The 27273-nt window shown below is 39.4% G+C and overlaps 1 protein-coding gene across 3 annotated transcripts in view; it reads right to left on the reverse strand.

Annotated features, from left to right (window-relative positions):
* Nucleotides 1-27273, reverse strand: part of LOC114663251 (meiosis inhibitor protein 1) — a 109522-nt gene that overhangs the window by 69463 nt on the left and 12786 nt on the right. For all 3 annotated transcript variants that reach the window (XM_051934843.1, XM_051934842.1, XM_051934844.1), the window contains one exon: nucleotides 12694-12805. In XM_051934843.1, coding sequence (XP_051790803.1) covers nucleotides 12694-12805 — 112 coding nt within the window. The remainder of the gene's footprint in view (nucleotides 1-12693; nucleotides 12806-27273) is intronic.

Consider the following 27273-nt stretch of genomic DNA (forward strand, 5'->3'; position numbering starts at 1 on the left):
GAAATGTATCTTTTAAAAATGGACCAAGTTCTAACTGTATTGCACTCGCCTCATGCTCTCACTGGTAGTAAAAGCGAACACGACCCAAGTCGCTTCTATTTGAGATACCTTTAAAGAAAATCTTTAAAATTTAGAGGCCAGTATTTTAAAATTATCGATTTTGAGGTATCCACAATTGTAAGCTTATTGCCTGAATATAAAAGATCGCTGCACTTGAAACTGCAATAGGAGCACCCATCCCCCTTAACTTCGTTATCAATACCATACATGAGCACATCATATAAAAAAATCGAAGGTTTGGGCGCTTCGCCTATATTCTAGAGCCAGCCCTGAATGAGACAGTGCTCTTTATTACTTTAATGGCATAGGTGAAGGCCTCAGTCTGAGTGAAATGTGAGTGCATAAAATTAGTAGGGCGTTAACAAATTAAGTTGGCAAGTTGTATGTATCGTGTCCTTGATCAGGCAACATGGTAAATACACCACTGTAGGATATCGCTACTTACCTAAAACCTCAGTATGATATACTTGTTCCGAAAGGAAACAAAATGTAAAACATTTATAAAAAGGTATCATGATTTACACTTGTACCATCTTTCAAGAAACTCTTAAACTTATAAAAATTTGTAAATTTAGCACTTAAAGCCTAAAACCTGAGTTGGAAATGACTGCCGGTAATTGTGCAGATGACGTCCAAATATGAATGAATTACTGGTCTTCTCTGTTGCTTTCAAGTTGCAAATGTTACAGAAGATTTTCTAATGACTCTTTCACATGAAGATCTGAACATTTCCTTCAAAGAAAACCTCATGGCCAGCAGTACATCAAGTGGTCAGCATTACTTATTTATTTTTTTAAAGAAATATTGTTGAGCAAACAATGTAGTTATTATTACTTTTGCTATGTTCTTTTTGTTGAGATTAAAGGCTTCTGTAGCAACTTTTATGTCAGAAGTGTCCATGTCCTGATGATATTTGATATCAAGCAGGGGAGAAATATAAATGATAATAGGGAAAAGAAGGACGTTTATGATATGAAAGTGATGACAACATAAATATATACTTATAGATGTGGAAATTTGAAGAGTAGAAACTTGGGCTTTGTCCTTCTCAATTAAAATTTTCCATAATTCAATAAAAGCAGTTTGAAATGTCACACCTGAGCACAGGACAGCTCATGCATCCATCAAGGCTGTTGCCCCAACATGTTCACCTCACCATATGAATCTTTGTGTAAACACATATTTATGTATGTTTGTAATTTATACAAAGTCTATATTAATTTACAAATGTTTTGATAAACTTTATCATGGCGCCAGAGAATGATAGCATGTTATATATTAATTAGCATACAGAAGTAAGAATTTTACAGTACTCATGTAGCACTTATTTAATTCAATACAACATATTGTGAAAATACTTCATATCAATAGATAACTGAGCACATATCGTTTCTGTGTTTTATCAGGAAGTAAAGAAGATGACTACTATCTTGTTTTTAGTTACCTAAAAATTTTAACAATGAAAATATAAGCGGTCAGATATTTGAGCAATGCTGTCTTTGATTACTAATGTCATTTACGTTAAATAAAAGTAAATATTTCTATAAACAGTTTATTGATAACTGGCGACTATTTTCAGTGTCCTTTTCCTGTATTTTTTTTGACAGGGAATGCAGTTTTTTGTGCAGCAAGATAAGTTACAAGACAGCTGCACATCTCCCTCCTCTTCTGAATGTAATATTCTAAAAAATGCCAGTCTTTCACCTACCCCTCAAATCCAGTGAGCATGGATGTTCCAGAAAACTTTGAAGAGAAGCCAGCCCCTCTAAAATCATTCCACTACAAAGCCCTGAATACATACTTCAAAGTGACAGTGAGTTGGAACAGGTCAGAAAACACTGCAGCGCATAGGGAAAGAGGAGCACTGTATTCTTTCAAAGGATCTGTGTTGTAGATTAATTAGAACTACAGTGACCAACATAGTGCCCATACTGAGGACAACAACAAGGGAAGACAAATATACCTCCAAACATGAGATTTCTTCAATCGCAAAACGTATAGTCAAGTATTATCCAAAGCTATATGCAGCTGAAGATCAAAATTCATGGCTGAGTGTAAATAACTAGTTTTTATAGGGGATTTAGACTGAGCAGTCAAACCTTGTATTCACTTGTACACTTTTTAAAAAGAGTGTAATCTCATTACAGGAACCTGTGTTTAAACAACTCCTGGAAAGGCTACAGAATATCTGCACACCTTAGAAGCGACAGGACTGTATGCCTCAAATAAATAAAGAGAGGCCTCGGCATCACCACTGACAAGCCTGATGCTGCTGAAGTTGAGAATTCAGGCGAGGCCGATTCCACCGCATCTTCGGGGAATTCTATTGCTTCAGCGACGCTTGTTAACATGTCACCTTCTAGTCGTACCCAAGAAGTTACAGCAGAGAAAGAATGTGAACCATCTGGTAAGTGCACAATAGAGATGGTCATATCCCATCTTAGTTCAGACTGTTTAGAAAACACAACTGATTTGATTATTCATTTATAAGTTTTTGCAGCTGTTGACATAATACAGGCCAGGCACTACAAAACACTACAGGACCTTTACAAGAAGCCAAAGCCAAATAAATTTGCAGTTACCCAGCACCTTGATCATGAATTTAATGCACAGAGGTAATTTATAGATTATATGGGAGGCTTACCCATGCTTTAAAGCAAGGGTCCTCAACCCCCCACCTGTGGCCCACTACCAGCCCGCAGCTGTCTGACAGCCAGGCCGTGAGAGATCTGCCGGCAACGGAGACTCACTCAGAGTTTTCAGAACGTTTGGTGGGCGGGGCTTTGCGGCGGCGCGGAGAGAGAGTATTACAACAAAGTATTTTTATGGTCCAGACAGTTTCCCTATTTGACACGAGTCAATAGAAATCTCTTTACTACGAAGTACATTCAGCAGATACTTTCATTACAATGAAGTGACCTTGAAATGCTTGAATGAATCATCCACAGAGCAGTTAGATCTGTGGTTGCAGCTCAGTTGTGCACATTTGCACAATGATCCCCAAACACAAACATTGTAAAAAAAATTTCTTTCTTTGAACTTTCCTTGTTTTTTTTTGCTGTTTGTGTTTTCTGTGGTTTTCAGTGATACTTTTTGCTTATTGCTTGTCAACATCTGAAAAACATCCATTGGAATTTAACTCATTGTCACCCTCCTATAGAAATGGCAGACACGAAAAAACGATAACAGTGTTAATGTTTGTGATGTGCAATCTGTTGGAATGACAAATGCAATGCATATGTCTTTGTTATATGCAAAAAAAGAAGAAAAATCTCGGGTTGAAAACGTATGCGAACTGCTGCATTTGAAGACACTTTTTATGTGGTTCAGTGATGCTCGTTCAAAAAACATTCCTATTAATGCGGCACTCATTCAAAAAAAATGTGAGGTTTCTAAACTCTCTTGGGACCTCCGTCAACGGGACAACACGCTGAAGAGCATCCCGAAGTGTGATCACCACGTCTGTTTAAGACTGTTTATCTGTTGCCGGGGCAACAGCAGGCTCATAGCTCTACTGTGAAGCAATCGCACTTCGGGACGCACTTCAGCGTGATGTTCCCATTGGGTGGGGGGATCCCAAAAGAGTTCAGAAACCTCACAATATGAACTGACATTAAGGCACTAGGGCACCCCACCTTTACCCACTTTGCAGACTCAGTATCCAGCCAGGCTGGAGGAGTGCTGGAGGAGCCTGAGGAGGAAAATCTGAGGCAGCGGTGGAGCAGCAGCACGTCGGGGCAGAGGCAGAAGATACCTGTTGTTCAAGTTGGCAGATAAAGTGGCTGCATTCAAAGCCAAACTTCATTTATGGGGCCGACAAGTGAACATTGGTATTTTTGATATGTTTCAAACGTTAGCAGAGGTTGTTAAAGATACCAAGCCAGGGCCTTCTTTCTCCCAGCTGGTGTATGATCACCTATCTCAACTTTCAATAGAGTTTGAGCATTATGCTCAACCATAAAAGACCCCCGAAATGGGAAGGAATGGATCTGTGACCAATTTGTGCAATAAGCCAGGTGAATCAACTTTGTCCGTCCTTGAAGAGGATCAACTGCTTGAGGTTGCAAATGATGGTGGCCTTAAAAGTATGTTTGAGACAACTTCAAATCTCCATACGTTTTGGATTAAGGTCAAGATGGAATATCCTGAGGTTGCCACAAAAGCACTGAAAAGTCTGCTGCCATTTCCAGCATCCTATCTTTGTAAGGCAGTGTTTTCTGCAGTGACAGCAATCAAAATGAGATTATGGAGTAGACTGAACATAAGCAACACACTTCATGTGTCACTGTCTTCCATCGTCCCCAAATATGATCGTCTGGTTGCAGGAACACAAGCTTAGGGCTGCTAATGATTCTGCATTATGGAAAGTTGTATCATTTCTATTATGATACTATAACTTAATAATAATAGAAATGTAATGTAAATTGTGTATAAAACTGCCCTACGAACCCACCCCAAATCCTCAACCCAAACCCCCATCACACCATACACCCCCCCCCCCCCCACCCAACCCCCCCAACGGTCCCAGGTAAAATTTGCTTCTAGTAAAGTGGTCCTTGCTGTCAAAAAGGTTGGAGACCACTGCTTTAAAGAACTGGATCATGTACATAAAACATAGACATTTGACTGAAATATTTTTGAAAATGGTTTCTTAAAATATGTGCCGACTTAGTGTGCTTATTTTATAGGTAATGGATGAAATGCGTTGTATTCTTAGTTGGAATAATCTACATCACAGAGCAGATGGACCAGTTTTTATGGAAAAGCACAGCTGTATGGAGTAATGAAGAAGATCCTGAAGCCTCCACATATGCACAATGATGGTAACATGTGTCATGCATATTTTATTCAAACTCATTTTATAGTTAGTTATGCACTTTACTCAGTGTTGCAGCATGATATACCTAAATGAAAGTCAAACTGAAGTTGTTTAAAGTTATGATATTTTGCAGTTGATGCTCAAAGGGTTGCACTTTTTTCATGCCATTTTTCCATAAAGAACAAGTCTATATTATAGTAAGCCAAACTTTGAGAAATTTTCATGCAAAATATTACTGCTCTCTTTGCCAGTAACTATTGATCTGTGAATTCCAGATTCCCTTTTCTTCACTGTATTAGAAAGTTGTACTGTGTTATTCTGAAATAAATTTTTCCCTTTAATTATGTTTTTAAAAAGCCATTTATTAGCACTGTAAATAGTTTTGTCTAGCAAATCTTTTTAAGACACAACAGAATAATAAACTGAATGACACTATCCTTTATTAGGTATAAATAATGAAGGAATATTTTAAAGAATACTTAAAACTTTAAATATGATCTATGTAAGGTTCATTTCAATTGTTTGTTCATGTTCTAGCATATTAGTAGGTAAAAATAATACCAGACATCATATCATTTTTGTTATAAATCATTCTCAATTTAAAGCTTGCTGTATGTTGTTGTTTTCATTAAAAGGAGAATGTTTGAGTTATATTAGAACATAACGCGAAAGATATTTAATAAGATTTTTTTTTTTTCCATTAGTGAAAAATGCCATCGCCATGTTTAGAGCTCTGCCATCTATGTTTCCTTCACTTTCTCTACCCCGCAAAAAGTTGGGAAACAAAACATGAGGCATTAGTTCATGGCCTTAAGGTAAAATTTTGCATTTTTACATTGCTTAAAGGAAAAATAAAGACAGTTACTGCAATTCTATCCATCTGTGACTGGCAGCAATTTTCAGGGTTGTTTTTAATGTTAGCTACAGGAACGACATTATACATTAAACGGTTTGATTAAAAGGGCTCAACAGAATATAACAATCTTCAATTTTTACTGATTTCTTTGCTATTTCAATTACAAGCTGTGTATAACTGCTTATGTTAAAATTATCACATTAATTCAGCATTATAAATAAGTAAATGTATAATAAATCTGTATAGGATTACAGAGGACAAAATAAATTCAGCCTATTTTCTTTGTTGGTTTTTGTTTGTCTTGAAGATCTCTGAGAATCCTGATGCCTTTCTACAGCAAAGACTGACCACTGTCTAGCGCTGCCCTTATTGTGGACCAAGATAACTAACTGCATGCTAGCTATTGGAAGTGAGCCTGTGACAACTTTCCCCCAAGAAATGTTGCAGGAAGGTATCATGTACCTTATGGCATACTATTATGCACTACATCTAACATATCCTAAGTGCATTGCCGCTGTCCTCTCTGCAATTCAAACTGAAATATTACTGGACACAATTTGAAGGGAAAATACAAATATGCTAGAAGAAAAATTGTGTGAGCCAAATGTAGAACAGGAAATGCATGTCTATGATGTACTGTATATAATTACCATAATGTTTGAAAAGCAATTAGATAAATTGTAAATAATTTGATATTTTGTGGATTTTAACATGTTAGGTTGTATTTTCTTTGTCCTGTTTTTTGGCAAAGTTACCACTGTTAAAATTTTGTTTATGTAATTAAGTTTGTTATGCATTTCTGACTGTGACAAGATGAGACAGTCCTGAACTACAATGTACAATAATGATATGGATATGACGTTTGAGTTATATACAAGGTAATCTTCCTGTGTTAACTAATTTTCATGTGCTTATGTTTTTCTCTGTTTCTGTATTGTAAACACAGCAGTAGTGCTGTTGGATACTGATGTAATACTTAAAGAGCAATGCTAGAGATTATGTCTTTATTGTAAGTTATTTGATCTATTCAGGAAGCCAACATATATCAGGAAATTACATATTATGTGTCTTGAATGTAGGAATGAATTCCTAATTGAAACCTCTGCTAAAATATTTGGTTTCAATTTGAAATGAAGACCACCCTAAAAGGAGAGCACTGTGCTACTTTTACCTTATTCTTTTGTAGGTGGACTGAAATTTGTTGTATATATCATGCAAATATAGCTTAGTATGCGTTGAAATTAACTATTTTCAGGATTTTTTAAAAATCCAAGTCAATATATCTCACCCCATTGGCATATAATTTTGCTTTTTTCAAGCATATATTTCTTAATAATCGTATATTTTTTTCTTATTCTGTGATTTTTGTAAAATAATTTTCCTGTTTTAAGATATATGCTCAGATTAAATATTGGACAACCTATTTCAAGATAAGCTAACTTGTTTCAAGTAACAAGACTTTCTTTCTTCATGGTATTAAGAATTTTCCACTTATATTAGTGATTTATTCTCTTGTTCCTTGGCCTTCATTTTTCAGTGTGCTAAAATTAAGAATGCAAAACAACTGAATTAAAAATTATTTTCTAATCAGTGTATTTCCACCGTAGAAAGTCTAATCTCAAGTAATTTGTTCTAAAAAACAGCATTTTCTACTTATTTCAAAACCTTTGAACACCTATCAGAGCTTTCTTACTTCTAGACTGGAACTAACTTATTTTAAGATTTCTTGGAAAGTAAAATTATCTTGCTGCATGGACAGATAATTTCACTAATATTAAGTCATTTTCTCCTGAAATTCAGTGTTTATATCTTATTTCTAGGCTAAGTTTTTTTGCAGTGTATAGTATTAATTCTCTAAGCATATTATAAACACTAGAATCCCTGAAGCCTACAAAAAAACTCATAATCCCAGGCCACCGTAAAATTCATTTGCACCTCTCCATCAGCGTCTTTTGTGTTGCAAATGTGTTGATCAGTACAAGCAGCAAGCAGCCTGCTATCACATCCCACCGCCGCAGCTCAACTCGGGCAAAAAGTTCTCCCAGCTGAAGTCTGTTTATTTGGATGTGAGGTGCCTGGAGTTGTATAGGGTAAATAATATATTGTTATTTGGAACACATGAATTTCATGTGTGTTCCGTGTCTACAGCGATCTATGTAAATGTAGGATGACAGGAAATGCAAGGCAAGAAATGTTAAACACAGAACTAGAACAGAAATGTTTTTCATGTTATAGTACTAATGACAAATTTGTGGCCTGATCTTCATCAGACACAGGGCTTGGAGTTCAGCCCCAAGAGTTTAATTTTCATCTCATTAGACCAGAGAATCTTTTTCCTCCACCCCCAGAGTCCTTTAAATACTATTTTGCAAGCTCCAAGCAGGTTGCCATATGCACCTTATTGACAAAGTGCTGCTGAGATGACCTATCCTTATGACAGTTTCTCCCATCTCAGCAGAAGTCTTCTGAAGCCCTGTTAGAGTGATCATTGGGTTGTTGGTCAATGCCCTTGATCAGGGCCCATCTAGCCCAAATGCTCAGTTTGACTGGACAGCCAATTCCAGGAAGAGTCCTGGGGCCTCATGTATAAACGGTGCATACGCACAGAAATGCTGCGTACAAACATTTCCACGCTCAAATTACGATGTATAAAACCTAAACTTGGCGTAAAGCCACGCACATTTTCACGGTACCTCATGCCCTGGCGTACACAATTTCTCCGCTCGGTTTTGCAGAATTGCGGCACCCAGAGTCAAAGCAGTGCTACTGTTCCTGTGTGGTCACCCTTTCTTTCTTAGATCTACATTCCTGAAGCGGCTTTATAAATACACTGAAACTAACTGCATATTGTTTATTAGTGTAATGCATCTTATTGTAATTAACCTGCAGCAATATAATGGTCCAGGGAATAGCCATAGTATTCCAAATACCATAACTGCTTTAGCGTTGTTACTCTCAATGCATCTTCTTCTTCTTTCAGCTGCTCCCGTTAAGGGTTGCCACAGCAGATCATCTTTTTCTATATTACTCTCACTGCATCACTCGGCATATTTATATCACTGTTTCTGAGTGGGGAATTACAGCAGCAGCTAATTGGAAAGAGAATTATTGGTACACAGCATGAAGCAGACGCTGCCTGAGCCACGGCAAAACGTTTCAGAGACTATCCTGTACGTACTTCGCGGTTTAGAAAAAGTTTCATCCCAAGAACTATAAACGCACTCAATCAGTCCATCAAGTGCTCCTTGTAGAACTGTTTGTACTTATAAGTACAATTACCTCACTGTGAACTTGCACTACAGTTATAATATTCCACAACCTGCGCCACTTTATAAACTGCGTATTTACATATGATATCATTTTTAAGATGAAATGCAGCAAAATATGTTGATTATATTATACAGATAAAACTAACTTCATTTAAATAATCTGTATTGTTAATAATTAAACATGTGAGGACACGGTGCCGCAGCACTAGCTAGTTCAGGGATTGTTCCTGCATTGCGTTGTATTCTTGCTGGTGCTGACTCGACACTGGAAGGATAGACGGATAGAATACAGTAATCCCTCCTCCATCGCGGGGGTTGCGTTCCAGAGCCACCCGCGAAATAGGAAAATCCGCGAAGTAGAAACCATATGTTTATATGGTTATTTTTAGAATGTCATGCTTGGGTCACAGATTTGCTCAGAAACACAGGAGGTTGTAGAGAGTCAGGAACGTTATTCAAACACTGCAAACAAACATTTGTCTCTTTTTCAAAAGTTTAAACTGTGCTCCATGACAAGACAGAGATGACAGTTCTGTCTCACAATTAAAAGAATGCAAACATATCTTCCTTTTCAAAGGAGTGCAAAGCAAGCAGTCAAAAAAAAAATCAATAGGGCTTTTTGGCTTTTAAGTATGCGAAGCACCGCCGGTACAAAGCTGTTGAAGGCGGCAGCTCACACCCCCTCTGTCAGGAGCAGGAAGAGATAGAGAGAGAGATAGAGAGAGATAGAGAGAGACAGATAAAAAAAATCAATACGTGCCCTTTGAGCTTTTAAGTATGCGAAGCTCCGTGCAGCATGTCCTTCAGGAAGCAGCTGCACACAGCCCCCCTGCTCACACCCCCCTACGTCAGCGCAAGAGAGAGAGAGAGGGAGAGAGAAAGTAAGCTGGATAGCTTCTCAGCCATCTGCCAATAGCGTCACTTGTATGAAATCAACTGGGCAAACCAACTGAGGAAGCATTTACCAGAAATTAAAAGACCTATTGTCCGCAGAAACCCGCGAAGCAGCGAAAAATCTGCGATATATATTTAAATATGCTTACATATAAAATCCGCGATGGAGTGAAGCCGCGAAAGGCGAAGCGCGATATAGCGAGGGCTCACTGTAACTAAACATGTACTACGAAGATATTTCAACGTTCCTTAAAAGTTCTGAAGAATCTGCGTTCTAAGCTTACAAATGGCTTCACGTCTATTACAGAGCTGATTGTGTGGCGATTGGGTATTTGGAGAAAGAAAAGTAAGGACAGGAATTGGAGGCTAGTACGTTTGAAAGAGACAGTACTTCTGTAATAAATTATTTCATTGAAGGTCGCGCATGGCACAGCAAGCCTCTTGCGTGAGACATGAACAAGCACTGCGCCACCGTGTTCCCATGTTTAATAACATGCTTTGATTCCTATCATCATGGAAAAGATATCACGTATACATCTCAGTATTTTAATTATTCAGAGAGCTGTAATATCACGAATGTAATGGATTGTGTGTCCTGTCGGAGAAAGAGAAAGCCCGTTTAAGAAGCAGGTAGTGATTCGAGCACATAGAAGATCAAATACAGAACAAAGCATTTAATGTGCTACTTTAGTTACGATGGGATTTGAGAAACTAGCAAATTAAACGATTTTAAGATGAAGTTTATGATGTTCTACTTTAATGGCAAAATAAACTACGTGATTAAAGTGGAAATTTCGAGATTAAAGTTGACATTTCGTGCTTTTTCCCCCACTGTGTGCCTATTTTTTTTGTCTGTACCCTAATAAGCTTTCATAAGACACTCAGACAGTCCGCTACGAGTCGCCTTTTCACGGCGACTTTGATATGCGACTTCTTTTTTATTTCAGGCACTGTGAGACTTTGTGAACTTGAGCTTTCGAGTTTCTCTGACACTCGATCAACTTCCTTTTGTTGATTATACCACTGTTTAAACCAACGAATAGTATGTTTTTCCTTTGCCTCCACTTGGTATTCACTGAAATTCTTATATTTTCCCCTGTGCTTTTCCCATTGTCTTTTCACAGAAGGCTATTTATATTGATTTGCATATTCAAAGAGGCGTAATTCTAGGAGGAGTTGTGGCGGGACAGAAGGCGCCTGCATGTGCTGATCGGGATTTATGTAGCGGAAGAGCGTGGAAGTTTGCGTACGTACAGATTCCTGCATCTGGATTTTTCTGTGCGTATGCACATTCCTGCTTTTGTGCTTACGCCATGTTATAGTGTGAGTTCTACGCACGGTGTTATACATGAGGCCCCTGGTGTTTCCAAATGTCTTCCACAGTTATCAAGGCCACTGTGTTCCTAGGAATACTCAAAGCTTTACAAATAGTTTTAAAACCTTGCCCTGATCTGTGCCTCACCACAATTTGACCATGGAAGTCTACAGAGAGTTCCTTGTATTTTATAGCTTGGCTTTTGTACTGATATGCAGTATAAATTGTGGAACGTTATATATACACATGGATTTCAGTTACCGTCTAGGTACATCAAGGTTCATTCAAGCAAATAGGATGCACCTGACAACAATCTTGAGTTTCACAGTAAAAGGGTCTGAGTACTTCTAAGTGAGAGACTAACGTTTTTGATTCTTAATACATTTTTAAACCTTTCTGAAAACATGTTTTCACTTTTGCTGGAAATGTTTCTGTTTATTAAATAAATCAACTGCCAGTAGCTTACTGTAAGGGACTGTCCCTTTTTTTTACTAAATGGCTATACACTATATGGTTAGGTGGTTTGATTAGCATGATATTTGTCAGCTGCCTAGATAGAATATTTGCACATAGTAAATAACTTCATAAATGTGAAAGTACTATCTGGAATCGCCTCAAGTATAGTCACTAACAGTAACAAGAATAAGTGTGTAATTCAAAACATGGCATTCAGGTCTGTGGAAGCTAAAGAACCCAATCAATTTAAAAACAAACTTAAATTGATTATATAAAGATGTCAGTATAGGGCTTGAAGAAGAACATATTGAAAAAACACAATCCCATCAAAGAAGGTAAAAAGACAGCCTATATTGTCCAACAAACTTTGTCTCTGCAGAAAGTTGCTGTTTGGTCACTTCAATCGATAAAACATAAAAACAGAGGAAGTGTGCTGGCACAGCTATTTACTGAATATCCAGCAGGTTAAATGAAGTACTTGATCCAAAATTTAAAATGCCTAGTGCTGCCAAAAAAACAGCCTGCTCTTGGAGCAGATGGACACAGATCTTTAAAGGTTAAGATACCTCTTTATACAGATGGCAGAAGCAAAAACAGCCTCACAGAGTCTTTAATAGCGATATCTCCATATATGTAAATTTCCTTTGCTAATGTAAAAACAGCTTGCATTACTTAATATTTGCCTAATAGCCATTTTAAGCTAAAATGAACACTAAACTGAAATTATATTCTCTAAATGAAAGCCACCATCAGTCACCAAGGCACCAAAAATAACAAAAACGGAAATGCTCAAAAGGTAATAAAACTAAAATCTAAGCTGACAATGACAGTTGAAAATAGTACAGAAATCCAAATTAAAATAAATTAAACTTAAAATACTTTGCATCAAATGCATATGCCTAGGATAATTTCATATTCACACAGTTTATATGATATAACCTGAATATAACACCAGCATAATTGATCAATCTTCACAATGAAGCTTAACATAGCATCAATCAAACCACCTGTATAACTGACTTACCAAGCTTAGTGGACAACTGATCCATCATCCTGGGAACAAGAACATACTGGGAGTTGAGAACAGAGAAAAATATCTGCATTACAGCTGGACTTACAATGCCTTCACAATGTTTCTGAAAATACAATAAGACATCAGAAGCTACATTTTTCCCCAAACTTGCATATATACTGATAAATACTGTACAATAAATGCTAACTTTATCACAAATAACTTTTAGAATAGAAACAGCAGAAAAGTTATGGAATAAACGTAGAAATTGCAAATCGCATTTAAAAAGTATTTGAACTAGGTAATATTATAAACATGATGCAAACACTCATTGCACATTGCTAGAAACTTACTGACAGCTGTAACAGCTTCACACTGACTGAGTAGGTGACAGAAAATGTACTTCAATCTGGATTTTTAGGAAAGCATCACAACCAAATTAGGCATTAACACTAGAATCCCTGAAGCGTACAAAAAAACTTGTAAAATCCCCCCAAGACACCTTAAATTCCTTCACACCTCTCCATTAGTGTCTTTTGTTTTACAAATTGCAACAATCTGGGAAAATGTAGGATGACAAGAAATGTTGAACACATACCTAAAACAAACTTTTTTCATGTTATACTACTAATGACAAAATTTTGATATAAAGTGTATAATGTGTAAAGACTGAAGTTGAAATATCAAATAAATACTTTCACAAAAGGTACACGTATAACATAACAAGCGCACTTTTATTCATGACTGACATGACTGCTTGGGTGGTGCAGCGGTAAGAACTGTTGACTCATAATCAACAGGTCACGGGTTCAATTCTGGGCGTTTCCTACATTATCCATTTTGAGCAGTGAGCTGCTCTTATTTTTAATATTATAGAATAAAAACATACATTTGAGTCTGTAACAGGCGGTGACAATGCAGTTTTCAAATAAAGACTTGTTATAACAGAAGTGAACTCCGATGAGGATGAGAGTTTTAAATTGAAGAAAGAAAACAGAAGCCCTCCCCGCAAGAAATATTCACTCACACATAGGAACAACACAGCTGCACCAGATGTAAAGGTGAAAGATGGGACTGTTAGGATGCAGCAACAGGTTGGCCATCATCCTGCCAGTGAATCTGCCACTTGCATGTCCTTCAACGAAACAGCAGGGCTTACAGAGCTCACCAAGGTATCGTGCAAAGTTCCATTTGCAATTATGATTCTTGATGGTCTTTATTATTTTTATTGATAGTCTTTATATGAAAAACATTTATATGTTATTTATATAAATGTCACATTGAATGTTGTTTACTTATCTTCCTACAGCATAAAGTCACAAGTAGACTGCAGAGCTTCCTGTGTTTGATCGACACAGGCATGCTGACAAAGTACATGTACAATGCCACTCATTACTCAGGAAAAGATCAGTTATGAAAAGTGCGACGGCAGCTTCCACCTGCAGCTACAGACTCTTCACACTAGTGTTTACATCTAATGGTGTATGTGCTCATTGGTCGCATACTGAAGTGTCAGCATGGCACTACCATCAAGAAAGCATGTTCTGCTAGAGAGATGTTTCATAGAAAGAAAGAAAGAAAGAAAGAAAGAAAGAAAGAAAGAAAGAAAGAAAGAAAGAAAGAAAGAAAGAAAGAAAGAAAGAAAGAAAGAAAGAAAGAAAGAAAAAGTTTAATGACATTATTTATACTCCCATTTCATGGTTTTATTATGTATTTACTTTCACATAACTTTTTTTTATTTGCTTATTTATTTTATACATTCATACAAGGTAGGAAATCTATGGTCACCTCTTCCACTTTCACAAAATGCATGCATGGAGGGTTACATATGCACACACGTTCACTCAGATATTTACATGTGACAATAACTGACAGCTTGTTTACCCTATCAGAGCACATGCTAGAAAGAAATGAACAAACAAACAATGGGGACAGGGTCATTAACCCCTCCTGTATCAATCTATCTATGCAGCTTATGTCACAAGACCCAATGTGTTTAGCTTAAAATTAAATATTATTGAAGAAGTTGTACACTTGGTTCAATCTCCTGTTCATTCAACTCTACATTTACTTGTGTTAGTGCTGGGCGGTATAACCAAAATTCTATATAACAGTATTTTTCAAAATTATACCAGTTTCACGGTACTCAACTGTATTTTTTTCCTATGCATGAGTGGATGATAACCACATTTTCCACTGCAATTACTACAGTGGCTAAGAATAACCTATTAAACGGTCATGAGAATTGTACATTGTACAAAAAACATTTTAATGCGCATACAAATATTAATACAGGTTTACATGGCCCCATAAAGTGATTAGTTTTCAAGGGGTGGCACTAATGAAGAGAAGGAATAACATTGCATGACAGTTGCAGTCATAATATAGAACCTTTTTATTGAACAAATTTTGCAAACAACTTGAACTATAATTTTGACAACATATTTTCAACCATCCAAAGAGGCATTTAGACTTAGTAAAATATCCGGAGGTAGTTGTCAAAAGTTGTATTGCACTGAACATGTCTTAGAAAAGGAATATTTTTTGTAAACCAACTACACTTTCTATTAATGTTAATCTCTGTCCACTGACACGTTAGCTATATACATTGTAATGGCATTGGTTATCTCGATCCACCACTTGCTTTTTTTCTCGTAGGCAGTACCTCTAGCAAACGCTTCTCAGTTTTACCTGAAGACGTGGAGGGTGCCAATCTTAGTTCCATACATTCATGGTACTCCAAAGCATGTTTGCGGCTAAGGTGGTGCAGCAAATTGCTCGGCGACAACTTTAGCTCGACAGCATTTGCAGTAAGTAGTTGTTTGGTCCACATCCGATCTTTTAAAACCAAAGTATCTCCAGACAACAGACACGGCTCCTTTTTTAATCAAAAGTTCTTCTGTGTCATCATGTTCACCTTTATCGTCTGCTACAGCTTCAGTTTCAGAAAGTTCTCTGACATCTTGCCTGAAGAAGGGGCCTGAGTTGCCTCGAAAGCTTGCATATTGTAATCTTTTTAGTTAGCCAATAAAAGGTGTCATTTTGCTTGGCTTTTCCCTACATTCATAATGGCTAACACAGTACAACACCCTAGTACTACAGAAAGTTCTCTGTATTTTCACCGCTCAATACTTCCACTAATGCATGTACTCCGTTGCATATGTGTTTAGCGGTGTAATAGTGAAAACGGTCCCCCGCCCCCCCTTTAAAAAGTTTCCCGCAGAGCCACGTTCCGAATATTATTTAGGCTATTTAAACTGGTGTTGCGGTATAAGAAAAATCCTTATCATAACAAAAATAAAAAATGTTTTTCAGTATGAACCAGTATACCTCCCAGCACTAACTTGTGTACATAATTATTATGTAAGTTAACAAACTTGAACATACATTATTGTACAGTACAGTCATACTATATTGTAAAATATTCCTCTGAGTGGTTTCTTGCAGTATCACTAAAGAGTAATTGACATATTACTGTATGTACCATTCCAAACCAGTTTTTTGTTGTGAAACTTCACTACAGTTCACACCAGTTTTACACTATTTATAGATAAAGTTTGATGAATTGAGATACAAGTTTTTGTAGCATTGGGATGCATACGAACACTAAAGTCACATGTGTTTAGCAATTTCATATACTATTTTGAGCAAAATTCTAGCATTGTACACACTGTGTAAAAAGAGACTCTAAGGTGCGAACTGTACATTGTTGGCTTTTTAAAATTAAACCATGTATTTAACACAAAGCTGAAGTATGTATAAAATACAAACCTGCCTTAAAGTGCTTCTACGATCCAGAGACAAGTTGTAATAAATCTTTTATCCATTTAGAAACATGCTCTTTCTTCTTAGATAACAGAACAGATGCTATTTAACCAAAAATACAAATAATCTATTCCAGATGTGATGACTGAAGAAACATCCAGTTTTATACTGTGTCATAGGCATCATTTTTGGATGGCATTGAATCAACTGCCTGATCACCCAAAGGTTTCTACATTAAAACTACAATGTGAAAATTTAGTTAAAAATCCATATTGGATACATTTGAGTCTATATGATGCTACAGACAACTAAGCTCAAGTGTCAGGTAAATGTGAATTATTTCCAATTATTGGATTAACTGTGATGCTTTACTTGACTATTCAAATTAAATTTTGAATTAATTTTGAATATTTTTTTAAATTTTGCAAGCAATCCACATCTGATATGAGTGTGTACAGATATCTATCCAGAATCTGCTTAAAATGCTCAACATTAAAAAAATAAAAAAGGTCTCAATACTGTAAGGAAGAGAGACAGAAAGTGCTTTAGCACTATCACTGATGTATCTATACATGGAAACCAATCTGGATGCAAGAGAAGGAGACCGAAAGTTGAGGGGGAAAGATGTGGAGTGGTTTAGTGTAAAACAGTGGCTTTACAATTTAAGACTGTCTAGAGGAAAGTTTGATTACTTATGTCAGCATCTGCCTGGAACATTCTTTCTGAAAAACACGTTTGAGGTATGCCATTTCTGTCAGAAAAAGCATAGCAAACGGGCTGTATTGGCAGGCAACAGAGTGCCACACCTAGACCTCATCCTGTAATGATGGGCTATGTCAAGCTATCCCAAGGAGATGACCTTCATGTTCAAGTGGAATCTGTAAATTTCCAGATCAATCTGATTCAAGCATTCAAACACAGAGCACATTCAAGTTATGTATGAATGTATCAGATTTACTACCACATACGAAAGTGGTACAAGTCCAATGAAATGGTGAGATCCTTTTATTCTTTTTACACTTCACTAAAAAGGATTATATCTTAAAAAAATATTGAAATTGAGTTGCAATACAGGTTTTATATTAACAGTGTAGCTCAACTTCAATTTTTCTCACTACTATATAACAAAGATCCAGTCCTTTATAATGAAGTGTGAACAACAAAATAATACATAGGATAAGAAAGTGTCTGTCTTTAAAACACCAGTCTAATAAGTAGCAAATGGTGCTGGTCATGGAACACTAATCTATATATATAATTCACTAAGCCGACAGGGCAAGCAAGACAACCATGGGATATGCAAGCAAGACAACCATGGGATACGCATGGCATACCCACACCCACAAAATCACAGAGACCCGCCCACCAACTCTAAGACCATGGGATACGACAACAACTCACAGAGCCACGTCCGCCAACTCTAACAGCATGGGACGAGAACGCCTGCCCGCCCGCCTGACTGTTACCAGCATTCAACGATATGCATTCACCGCAATGTACTGGAGTGTAAAACCATCGCAGCTTTTAACTCACAAACTGCAACAACTCACCAAACACCGCCACCCTGTCTCTCGAGGCATTCATACTGCCGGAAGACAACCATGGGATACGCAAGAAATAGCCACGTCCGTCAATTCACAAAGCCCCGCCCACCAACTCTAACACCGCATCAGACACTTTCTATATTTAAGAAGATATACAGATACCCATTATTCCCTGGCACGCGTCCACCCACGCTCTCAAGGCATTCACAGTGCCTGCTCATGTGCCCGGACGCAACAACTCACCAACTCGCTTTCGTCTCTGCTACAGTACACATGCACCACTGAGCCACGTTGACTTTTCATTATTCTTTTCAGTTTCGGCTGCATTCCTATATATAATCCACCAAGTCGTCCGACCATGAGATATGAATGACAGAGCACCGCCCAACAACTCGAACCGATACAGAGACACGCCCACCAACTCTAAGAGCATGGGACGAGAACGCCTGCCCACCCACCCGCCCACCTGACTGTTACCAGCGTTCACCGAAATGTACTGGAGTGTAAAACCATCACAACTGCTAACTCACAAACTGCAACAATTCACCAAACACCACATCAAACGCTTTATATATCTAAGAAGATATATAGATACAGTGGAACCTCGGTTCACGACCATAATTCTTTCCAAAACTCTGGTCGTAAACCGATCTGGTCGTGAACCGAAGCAATTTCCCCCCATAGGATTGTATGTAAATACAATTAATCCATTCCAGACTATACGAACTGTATGTAAATATATATATATATATATATATATATATATATATATATATATATATATATATATTGTTAAGTTTTTAAGCACAAATATAGTTAATTAAACCATAGAGTACACAGCGTAATAGTAAACTAAATGTAAAAACATTGAATAACACTGAGAAAATCTTGAACAACAGAGAAAACTAACACTGCAATAGTTCGTGCTATAGCTCTACCAACCGCTGGCTAGAAACATTTTTTTTTTTTTTTTTAATGAGTTTTAAGCACAGGGAAAAAAAAATGAACATTTGAAAAAAATCTGTAATTTAATAAACCACCAAGAAAAGTAACATTGCAACAATGCACGCTACGAACCAATCACTGTAAACAGAAGTGAAAACAAAATCAAGCCCAGTGCATTCTTTAACTGCCTTCCTACCTTATGCATCCAGCTCTCTCTCTCTCTCGCGCTGTCTGTGTGTGTGCCTCTATCTCTCTCGCGCTGCCTGTGTGTGTGCACGGCTCTCTCTCTCGCGCTGCCTGTGTGTGTGCCTCTGTCTCTCTTGCGCTGCCTGTGTGTGTGCGTGGCTCTCTCTCTCTCGCGCTGCCTGTGTGTGTGCGTGGCTCTCTCTCTCGCGCTGCCTGTGTGTGTGCGTGGCTCTCTCTCTCGCGCTGCCTGTGTGTGTGTATCCATCTCTCTCGCACTGCCTGTGTGTGTGTGTGTGTCGCGCTCTCTCTCTCGTGCTCGCTGCACAGGAAATGCCCAGGGAGAGACTGAACATGTACAAACCGAAAGGGAAACTGGCTTGTTCGTATACCAAGTGTGTGGTCGTGAACAGAGGCAAAAGTTTGGCAAACTTTTTGGTCATAAACCGATCTGTACATGTACCGAGACATTTGTGAACCGAAGTTCCACTGTACTCATTATTCCCTGGCACACGTCCATCCACGCTCTCAAGGCATTCACAGTGTCTGCTCATGTGCCTGGATGCAACAACTCACCACACACAAATTTCGCTTAATTTGACTCAACACGGGAAACCTCATCTGGCCTGGACACGGAGAGGATTGACAGATTGATAGCTCTTTCTCGATTCTGTGGGTGGTGGTGCATGGCCGTTCTTAGTTGGTGGAGCGATTTGTCTGGTTAATTCCGAAAACGAACGAGACTCCCTACTGCTAAATAGTTACGTGAACCCCAAGCGGTAGGCGTCCAACTTCTTAGAGGGACAAGTGGCTTTCAGCCATGTGAGATTGAGCATTAACAGGTCTGTCATGCCCTTGGATGTCTGGTACTGCACGCGCGCTACACTGAATGGATCAATGTGTGTCTACCCAGCGCCGACAGGCGTTGGTAAGCCGTTAAACCCCAATCGTGATGGAGACCGGGGCTTGCAATTGTTCCCCACGAACAAGGAATTCCCAGTAAGTGCAGGTAATACGCTGGCACAGATTACGTCCCTGCCCTTTGTACACACACCCCCTTGCTACTACCATGGTCGGGTGACTTGGTGGATTATATATAGAAAAGAAGCCTGAACCGCAAAGAACAATGAATGGTGGGGGGGTTGGGGGTTTGTTTGCCCTGAGACAGAGGGGGCGGAATGGGCTTCCTTCCCCTCTCCCCCCGTTCCACCCTCCACGCCCGAGCGCCGTCCAGCCCCGTCCCTCGCTCTGGGAGGTGGAGGCGCGACGGCGGTCCTCCAGTTTTCAGTCATGGACAATTGAATGTTGGTTCATAGCGTGCATTGGTGCAATGTTACTTTTCTTGGTGGTTTATTAAATTACGGATTTTTCAAATGTTCATTTTTTTCCCTGTGCTTAAAACTCATTAAAAGAGCGGAGAGATTATGCAACGTATGCTACGCCGCGGGTTGGCTAGTATACAGTATAATTTAAAATGTAAAAAAAAAAAAAAAAAATTCCAAAATCACCTTCAATGCTTTTCCCCCAAGTATTTCAAATCTCTGCTTAATTGTATATCAAAAACAACTCTCCTCAAATGCATCAGAGTTTTTAATGCTTTATTAAAATTACTGTGGTCCTCTGTTGCTGAATCTTTCAATACCCATGACCAGTCTCTAAGCTCAATCAATAATCGTTGTCAATAGTAGGATACTGAATACAGCAAAACTGCATTATTATGTTGTTGCCTATGATATTTTTTCTTACCCCTTTCCCAATGTATAACACAAGTCGGCTCTCATATTCTGCAGACAAAGTAATACAAAAGCCATTCAAAATATTCTGGTTAGTTTTCCAATTTAAACAGATTAGACAGGAATTCTCAGGGACTATGATGTTTGCTGATGACACTGTGATCTGTAGCGATAGTAAGGAGCAGGTTGAGGAGACCCTGGAGAGGTGGAGATATGCTTTGGAGAGGAGAGGAATGAAGGTCAGTAGGAACAAGACAGAATACATGTGTGTAAATGAGAGGGAGGTCAGTGGAATGGTGAGGATGGTTTGGAGACAAAGTCAGAGAGCTGGGTACATTGGGAAAAAGATGTTAAGGATGAAGCTGCCAGGTAAGAATAAAAGAGGAAGGCCTAAGAGGAGGTTTATGGATGTGGTAAGAGAGAACATTCAGGTGAAGGGTGTAACAGAACAAGATGCAGAGGACAGAAAGATATGGAAAAAGATGATCCGCTGTGGCAACCCCTAACAGGAGCAGCCGAAAGAAGAAGAAGATACAATCAAATTATCTTTTGAAGGATAAGAATGGGCATACCGTTCAAGGAGGAGTATGCATAGTTACCTGGACGGGATGTCCAAAAGGAACAACTGAGGAATTGGCTGGCTGGATGAAAAGTTAACTTTGTGCCCAGCCGGTATAAAGTAATGGATGGACCAACAGAAGCCAAAACTAGGGAGTGGTTCCATCCCCCATGCACCAGGTGGCAGTGGTCCTGGGAGCCCAGTAAGGAAACCCGCAGGGATGCTTGGGAATTAGAGTGTGTAAGTGCAGTCCTGTCGGGGTCCCTGCATATCGATCTATGGTGCTGTTATGGGAGGATCTTCCATACGTTTCCAATTGCCCAGAAGCATTTCCCAGAGGATATGATGTGGCACCAGAAAATAACAGCAGACATGGACTGCAAAACATGGTAAGGATCACTAACATTAAAAAAATGATATAATGCCTTATATTCACCAACAAATATTAAGCAGGAGAATAAACAAAAAACATATTGCTATGCAATACAGTACCCTACACCTATATAACCACAGAGGCTTGCTCAAACAAACTGTCCACAGAAATATAAAGAGGTGTCTAGATTTCAATACAAACAGAGAAAAAAGCGATTCAACTATTACAAATAATATCCTCTAAGGATATTAGAGGATGTCACAGTCCTCAAACTCCACAACTACACAGATGTAAGTCTTGAGTGCAAATAACAACAACAACATTTATTTATATAGCACATTTTCATACAAATAATGTAGCTCAAAGTGCTTAACATGATAAAGAAAAGAGAAAAAAAAGACAAAGAATTAAAATAAGACAACACTAATTAACATAAAATAAGTGTAAGGTCCAATGGCCAGGGAGGACAGAAAAAACAAAAAAAAACTCCACACGGCTGGAGAAAAAAAAAAAAAAAATCTGCAGGGGTTCCAGACCATGAGACTGCCCAGCCCCCTCTAGGCAAATAGACTCCTACTTTGCCACAAATACCTTTTCTTTCAGCTTTCCAAAAAACACAACATTTTCCTTTCTTTCCTCTTGCACCTTTAACTAGGCAAGATTTGTCCTCCTCCTTCACCTTCAACTCTCCTGGGTGAGACAGAATGGGTTCATTTATACCACACCCGGAACTACTTCTGCTACCAAATCATTGCACTGAGAAAGCACCTACAGATCAGGCTGAACCTCGATATGATAGGAGAGTCTCATTCCAACAGCTGCCATAGCAGCAGTACACATGGACCTAAACAAAGCTGCCCTCCAGAACTACAAATTCAATGCAGCTCTGGGAATGCCCAAACAGGAGTTACGCTAGAAAGATGCTACCACCCAGCATACTGGGAAACATATGGCTTTGGTAGTTTCCTCCTATTCTTCTGCTATATGAGCTGTTTGACTGGGAAAGGAAACAACAACCATCCCAATCAGAATTTTTATCAATCTGCTCTTTCCATCCATTAGCAAGGCTTCTCGAAACCCAGCCACAGGGGATGCACAAACCAGTGTGTTTCTTTGTGCCAGTCCCAAGCCCAGATAAATGGGGAGAGTCACGTCAGGAAGGGCATCCGGTGTAAAATTTTGCCAAATCAATATGTGGACAACAATACAAATTTCCATACCGGATCGGTCGAGCCCCAGGTTAACGACAAATGCCAACAGAACTGTTAGCCAACAGGGTGCTGGTGGAAACTGGGCTACTGTTGGCCAAAGAAGAAGAAGGAGAAGAAGAGGGGGGAGACATGTCCGGAGGCAGGAGGAGAGAAGGAAAGAGAGTGGAACTGAGTGTAGGAACTTTGAATATTGGCAGTATGACTGGTAAGGGGAGAGAGTTAGCAGATATGATGGAGAGAAGGAAGGCTGATATATTGTGTGTGCAAGAGACTAAATGGAAGGGAAGTAAGGCTAGGTGGATTGGAGGTGGATTTAAATTGTTCTATCATGGTGTGGATGGGAGGAGAAATGGGGTAGCAGTTATTCTGAAGGAACAGCATGTCAGTATTTTGGAGGTGAAAAGAGTGTCAGGCAGTGTAATGATAATGAATCTGGAAATGGGAGGTGTGATGATGAATGTTGTTAGTTCATATGCACCGCAAGTTGGGTGTGCAATGGGTGAGAAAGAAGATTTTTGGAGTGAGTTGGACGAAGTGATGAACAGTGTACCCAAAGGGCAAAAAGTGGTGATTGGAGCGGATTTCAATGGGCATGTTGGTGAAGGGAACAGTGGAGACGAGGAGGTGATGGGTAGGTATGGTGTTAAGGAGAGGAATGAAGAAGGTCAGAGGATAGTGGATTTTGCAAAAGGATGGACCTGACTGTAGTGAATACGTATTTTAAGAAGAGGGAGGAACATAAGGTTACGTACAGGAGTGGAGCAAGATGCACACAGGTAGATTACATCCTATGCAGAAGAGTTGATCTGAAGAAGATTGAAGACTGCAAAGTGGTGGCAGGGGAAAGTGTAGTTGAGCAGCATAGGATATTGGTCTGTAGGATGACGTTGGAGATCAAGAAGAGGAAGAGAATGAGGGCAGAGCCAAGGATCAAATGGTGGAAGTTGAAAAAGGAAGACTGCAAGTTTGAGTTCAGGGAGGAGGTGAGACAGGCACTGGGTGGCAGTGAAGAGTTACCAGACAGCTGAGGGTGACAGCAAGAAGGGTGCTTGGCGTGACATCTGAAAAGAGGAAGGAGGAAAACGAAACCTGGTGGTGGAATGAGGAAATACAAGACAGGATACAGAGGAAAAGGATGGCAAAGAAGAAGTGGGATAGTCAGGGAGATGCAGAAAGTAGACAAGAGTACAAGAAGATAAGGCGCAAGGTGAAGAGAGAGGTGGCGAAAGCTGAAGAAAAGGTGTGTGATGAGTTGTATGAGAGGTTGGTCACTAAGGAGGGAGAAAAAGACCTGTACCGATTGGCTAGACAGAGGGACCGAGCTGGGAAAGATGTGCAGCAGGTTAAGGTGATAAAGGATAAAGATGGAAACATACTCACAAGTGAGGAGAGTATGTTGAGCAGATGGAAAGAGTACTTTGAGAGGATGATGAATGAAGAGAATGAGAGAGAGAGGAGGTTGGATGATGTGGAGATAGTGAATCAGGAAGTGCAACAGATTAGCAAGGAGGAAGTAAAGATAGCTATGAAGAGGATGAAAAATGATGACATATCTATGGAAGCATGGAGGTGTTTAGGAGAGATGGCAGTGGAGTTTTTAACCAGATTGTTTAATGGAATCTTGCAAAGTGAGAGGATGCCTGAGGAATGGAGAAGAAGTGTACTGGTGCCGATATTTAAGAATAAGGGGGATATGCAGGACTGCAGTAACTACAGGGGAATAAAATTGATGAGCCACAGTATGAAGTTATGGGAAGGTGATGGTTAGTGAGCAGCAGTATGGTTTCATACCAATACAGAGCACCACAGATGCAATGTTTTCTCTGAGGATGTTGATGGAGAAGTTTAGAGAAGGCCAGAAAGAGTTGCATTGCGTCTTTGTGGATATAGAGAAAGCATATGACAGGGTGCCTCGAGAGGAGCTGTGGTATTATATGAGGAAGTCGGGAGAGGCAGAGAAGTACGTAAGAGTTGTACAGGATATGTACAAGGGAAGTGTGACAGTGGTGAGGTCTGCGGTAGGAGTGATGAATACATTCAAGTTGGAGGTGGGATTACATCAGGGATCTGCTCTGAGCCCTTTCTTATTTGGAATGATGATGGACAGGTTGACAGACGAAATTAGACAGGAGTCCCCGTGGACTATGAAGTTTGCTGATGACATTGTGATCTGTAGCGATAGTAGGGAACAGGCTGAGGAGACCCTGGAGAGGTGGAGATATGCTCTAGAGAGGAGAGGAATGAAGGTCAGTAGGAACAAGACAGAATACATGTGTGTAAATGAGAGGGAGGTCAGTGGAATGGTGAGGATGCAGGGAGTAGAGCTGGCGAAGGTGGATGAGTTTAAATAATTGGGATCAACAGTACAGAGTAATGGGGATTGTGGAAGAGAGGTGAAAAAGAGAGTGCAGGCAGGGTGGAGAAGAGTGTCAGGAGTAATTTGTGACAGACAGGTATCAGCAAGAGTAAAAGGGAAGGTCTACAGGATGGCAGTGAGACTAGCTGTGTTATATGGGTTGGAGACGATGGAACTGACCAGAAAGCAGGAGACAGAGCTGGAGGTAGCAGAGTTAAAGATGCTAAGATTTGCACTGGGTGTGACGAGGATGGATAGGATTAGAAATGAGTACATAAGAGGGTCAGCTCAAGTTGGACGGTTGGGAGACAAAGTCAGAGAGGCGAGATTGTGTTGGTTTGGACATGTGCAGAGGAGAGATGCTGGGTATATTGAGAGAAGGATGCTAAGGATAGAGCTGCCAGGGAAGAGGAAAAGAGGAAGGCCTAAGCGAAGGTTTATGGATGTGGTGAGAGAGGACATGCAGGTGATGGGTGTAACAGAGCAAGATGCAGAGGACAGAAAGATATGAAAGAAGATGATCCGCTGTGGCAACCCCTAATGGGAGCAGCCGAAAGAAGAAGAAGCAGCAAGGCTTCTTGAGCAGAAGAGGGAGGACCAATCCTTCCAGCTGGAATGCCAAAAACCAATAAGGTCATCCATACATTATGATGGCTTCTAGGGCAGGTAAGGAAACATCATAAGTTCAGGTCAGGATTCCAGTCCATCAATTACACCTATATACAAAAAAAAGAGTTACTTCGCCATGGTTGCCCTTTGTCATCAATTCTGTTCATACATTTTATGGACAGAATTTCTAGGACAGCCGAAGAGTAGAGGGTGTCCAGTTTGGTGACCTCAGGATTCCATCTCTGCTTTTGCACGTGAAATGGTCCTGCTGGCGACATTGGACTGTGACCTTAGACGCATACTGGGATGGTTTGCAGCACAGTGTGAAGCAGCTGGGATTAGGATCAGCACTTTCAAGTGCAAGGACATGGCTCTCAGCCGGTAAAGTGTCATGCGGATATTGTACAGGTCTGTCATGGTGAAGAGGTTTATCGGCTGATCTACGTTTCATTTCTCACCTGTGCTCATGAAAGAACTAACCGTGGATATAAGCAGCAGAAATGAGTCTCTTTCACAGGGTGTTTGAGCTCAGCCTTAGAAATAGGGTGAAGAGCTCAGACATTTTAGGGCAGCTCAAAGTAGAGCCACTTGTGGGTCTGTATTGAAGGAGTGACACTTCATAGGAGTAACATAAATACCATATTAAAGGAGTGACATTTTATTGGAGTGACATAACAATGGAGTGACAAATTATGATTACAATTTTATTTAAAAAAAAAACAAATTATTAAAATTAACACAACTGAAAGTACATTCGCCAAAAAAATCGTTGTCGCCTCACCTACCACTTGGATGGTTGTCACTCCTTTGAAACTTATATCTGAGGTTTCATTCCTTTGTTATGTTACTCCTATGACATGTCACTCCTTTGAATAGGACTGGCCAGCTGAGGTAGTTCGGGCATCAGATTAGGATGTCTCTCTAGGGTGATGTTTCGGGCAGGTCCAAATGGGAGGAGAACTCAGGACATGCTGGAGAGATTCTCTCTCTCAGTTGGCCTGGGAATGTCACGGTATACCACTGGAGGAGGCGACAGGGAACTTGGTCTTTAACATTAAAGAATGGAGTAAAAGACTGAGGAATCATGCTGTGCATGGAGAGGAACGGAGTGTAAAAAAGTAAAGCACATATTTGGCACAAATTAAAAGTGGATAAGATCAGACCTTTTCATTTTGTCCAGTAATTAAAATGGAAACTCCTTGTCTCAGCGTGGAAAGTGTGCAAGCTTGTGCTTAGTATAGCAGCTTACATTTTTAATTAGAGAAAGAAACTAAGATGAAGAAGCATTTGCTATTTCTTCTTAGTAAACAACTA

This window comes from Erpetoichthys calabaricus, chromosome 12, assembly GCF_900747795.2.
Source record: "Erpetoichthys calabaricus chromosome 12, fErpCal1.3, whole genome shotgun sequence".
In the NCBI taxonomy this organism is placed as follows: Eukaryota; Metazoa; Chordata; class Cladistia; order Polypteriformes; family Polypteridae; genus Erpetoichthys; species Erpetoichthys calabaricus.